At 32.8% G+C, this 2,038-nt stretch overlaps 1 protein-coding gene across 1 annotated transcript in view; it reads right to left on the bottom strand.

Annotated features, from left to right (window-relative positions):
• Positions 1-366: 366 nt before the first annotated feature.
• The window catches only part of nek3 (NIMA related kinase 3), a gene marked incomplete in the record, with an annotated part of 10,960 nt that continues 9,288 nt past the window's right edge, over positions 367-2,038 (bottom strand). The window contains 1 exon segment of the mRNA XM_014012760.1: positions 367-970. Coding sequence (XP_013868214.1) covers positions 904-970 — 67 coding nt within the window.

Raw genomic sequence — 2,038 nt, 5'->3', positions numbered from 1 at the left:
TATATATATAGGATATATATTGGTTTAGTATATTTTTTCACTAGTGTATTATGCCCCATATGCATTAAAAAATTAAAATCAAATTAACAATTTATTGAAAACTTTTGAGGACCCCCAAGGTATAGCTCGTGGACCCCTGGGGGTCCTGGGACCCCATTTTGTGAACCTCGGATCTAAAATACTCACAAATATTAATACATATAAATATGCAATAAAGTTTGATTAACTGATTAATAAAAATGTTTTAGTCAGAGGTTTATGTTTTGAGTATCTTTGTCCTTTATTATTATTTGTTGTTCTCATCAGTAGCTGCAGCACCATCTAGTGGTAAAAATCCTTTACTGTGTAAAAGTACAACAAATCGAGTCAAATCAAGTCCCATTTATTTATAAAGCACATTTCAAAAACAACAGGTTGTTACCTCACAGGACAAAGGGCCGGATGGAGGGTTAGTTGGGTCTCTTTGAAAGCATGAAAGACAAACAGAATAAAGGACTGAGCATGTTTAGTCTACTTTGATATCAAAGAGGAAATGAACTTCAAAAAAAAAAAAAGAAAAAGAAAAAAAGAAGACACAGGCCCGGTTTAGTGTTTCCTGTTTTTCCAATCAATCTTCCATAATGACCTTCAGCCTTCAGAGAAATCTATTGCTGATGTTCTGTTTAAACCATCAGTGTTTTTGTTTTGGCTGCTTCCTTCTTCAGAGGTTGCCACTGTCAGGTTGTTTAACACTTCCTGGGCTCAAACCTGAAACCCTCAGGGTTACAGACCCACTGAGCCACCAAAATTAAGTTATTTCACCAAACAGCCTTTTTACACTGCGTAAAACTCTCTTTTCTTGTTAAAATGTTAGTGTATTTTTATGAACGTGAAGAACAACGACGTCGGCAGTCTGAGTGTAGTTTAGTGTTCCAAACACATTTTCTCAATCTCATCCATCCAGTCAGAAGACGAGTCTTCCTCAAAGTCCCTGTGAGGAGAGAGGGAAACACTCAACACGATGCGTTTTAATCAGGTTTTCATTCAAAAGGTCAAAAACGAAAATTAGACGAAGCCCAGAAGCATCCCACACATTCAGCTCGTCCTGATCTTCTCTCCACAAGCATTAACTGCAGCCAAGCTAAGGAATATCTGGAAAATGATTATTTTTTTGGTTATTTTATCTAAGAAACGAGGAGATTCACAGCCGAATGACTTCAAGTCAGAGAGACTCTGGACTGGATTAATAAAGCCAGATCAAACTAAAATCAACAGAAATGAGAGGAAATCATGAATGAAGGAATGTTGGTGATGTGAAAATAAAACCTTTTCTATGAAACGCTCGGAGGCAGAGCGATGCTACAGGTTCAGTCAAATCAATTAAAAACATTTCTAAACGTTGGTTTTAAATGAAAAGAAAATGACTAACAGGGTTTACTTAGAACAACTAAGCAGAATGAGTCTGGATTTATCCTCACTACATGTTGGCAACATAATGAATAAAAAGACTCATTGTGTAGAAATCATAAAAACTATTAGTAATAATATTAAAAATATATTAAAATGTAATCTAGCTAATGTATATAAATGTTTTATCTTATTTACCTCAATGAATGTGATCTAATAATGTAAGTTTTAACTTAAAATAAGCTCACAAAGCCAGTGTAATCACTTTTATTATTGAACTGGTTAGTTTGTTGAAGAAATATGAAATAGTATAATGTGTATTCATACAAATTGTTGCTTGATAAGTTGTTTTTATTTGTAGATTTTTTTTCTTTTTTTTGGAAAAAAGGGGCAGATATAAGATTATTTTATATAAAATTGATACTGTCTTTAAATGAATAAAACTTGAAACAAGAAATAAAAATATCGTACTATACGGAGTGATACAATTTAGCGCAAATTATTAAACATTACAAGCTGCCTCTGATTTATGTAATATTTACACAGTTTAAAATAATACTTAACTATTTTTAGGTTTGTATTAGACAAACAGACCTGTTGAGAAGATGGTTAGCCATTAATTTCATCTTATATCTGAAATAAACATTTTAAG

The sequence above is a fragment of the Austrofundulus limnaeus genome, unplaced genomic scaffold (genome assembly GCF_001266775.1).
Source record: "Austrofundulus limnaeus strain Quisiro unplaced genomic scaffold, Austrofundulus_limnaeus-1.0 Scaffold94, whole genome shotgun sequence".
Taxonomy (NCBI): Eukaryota; Metazoa; Chordata; class Actinopteri; order Cyprinodontiformes; family Rivulidae; genus Austrofundulus; species Austrofundulus limnaeus.
The sequence above is the reverse complement of the archived record's forward strand: the minus strand, read 5'-3'. Positions and strand labels throughout refer to the sequence as shown.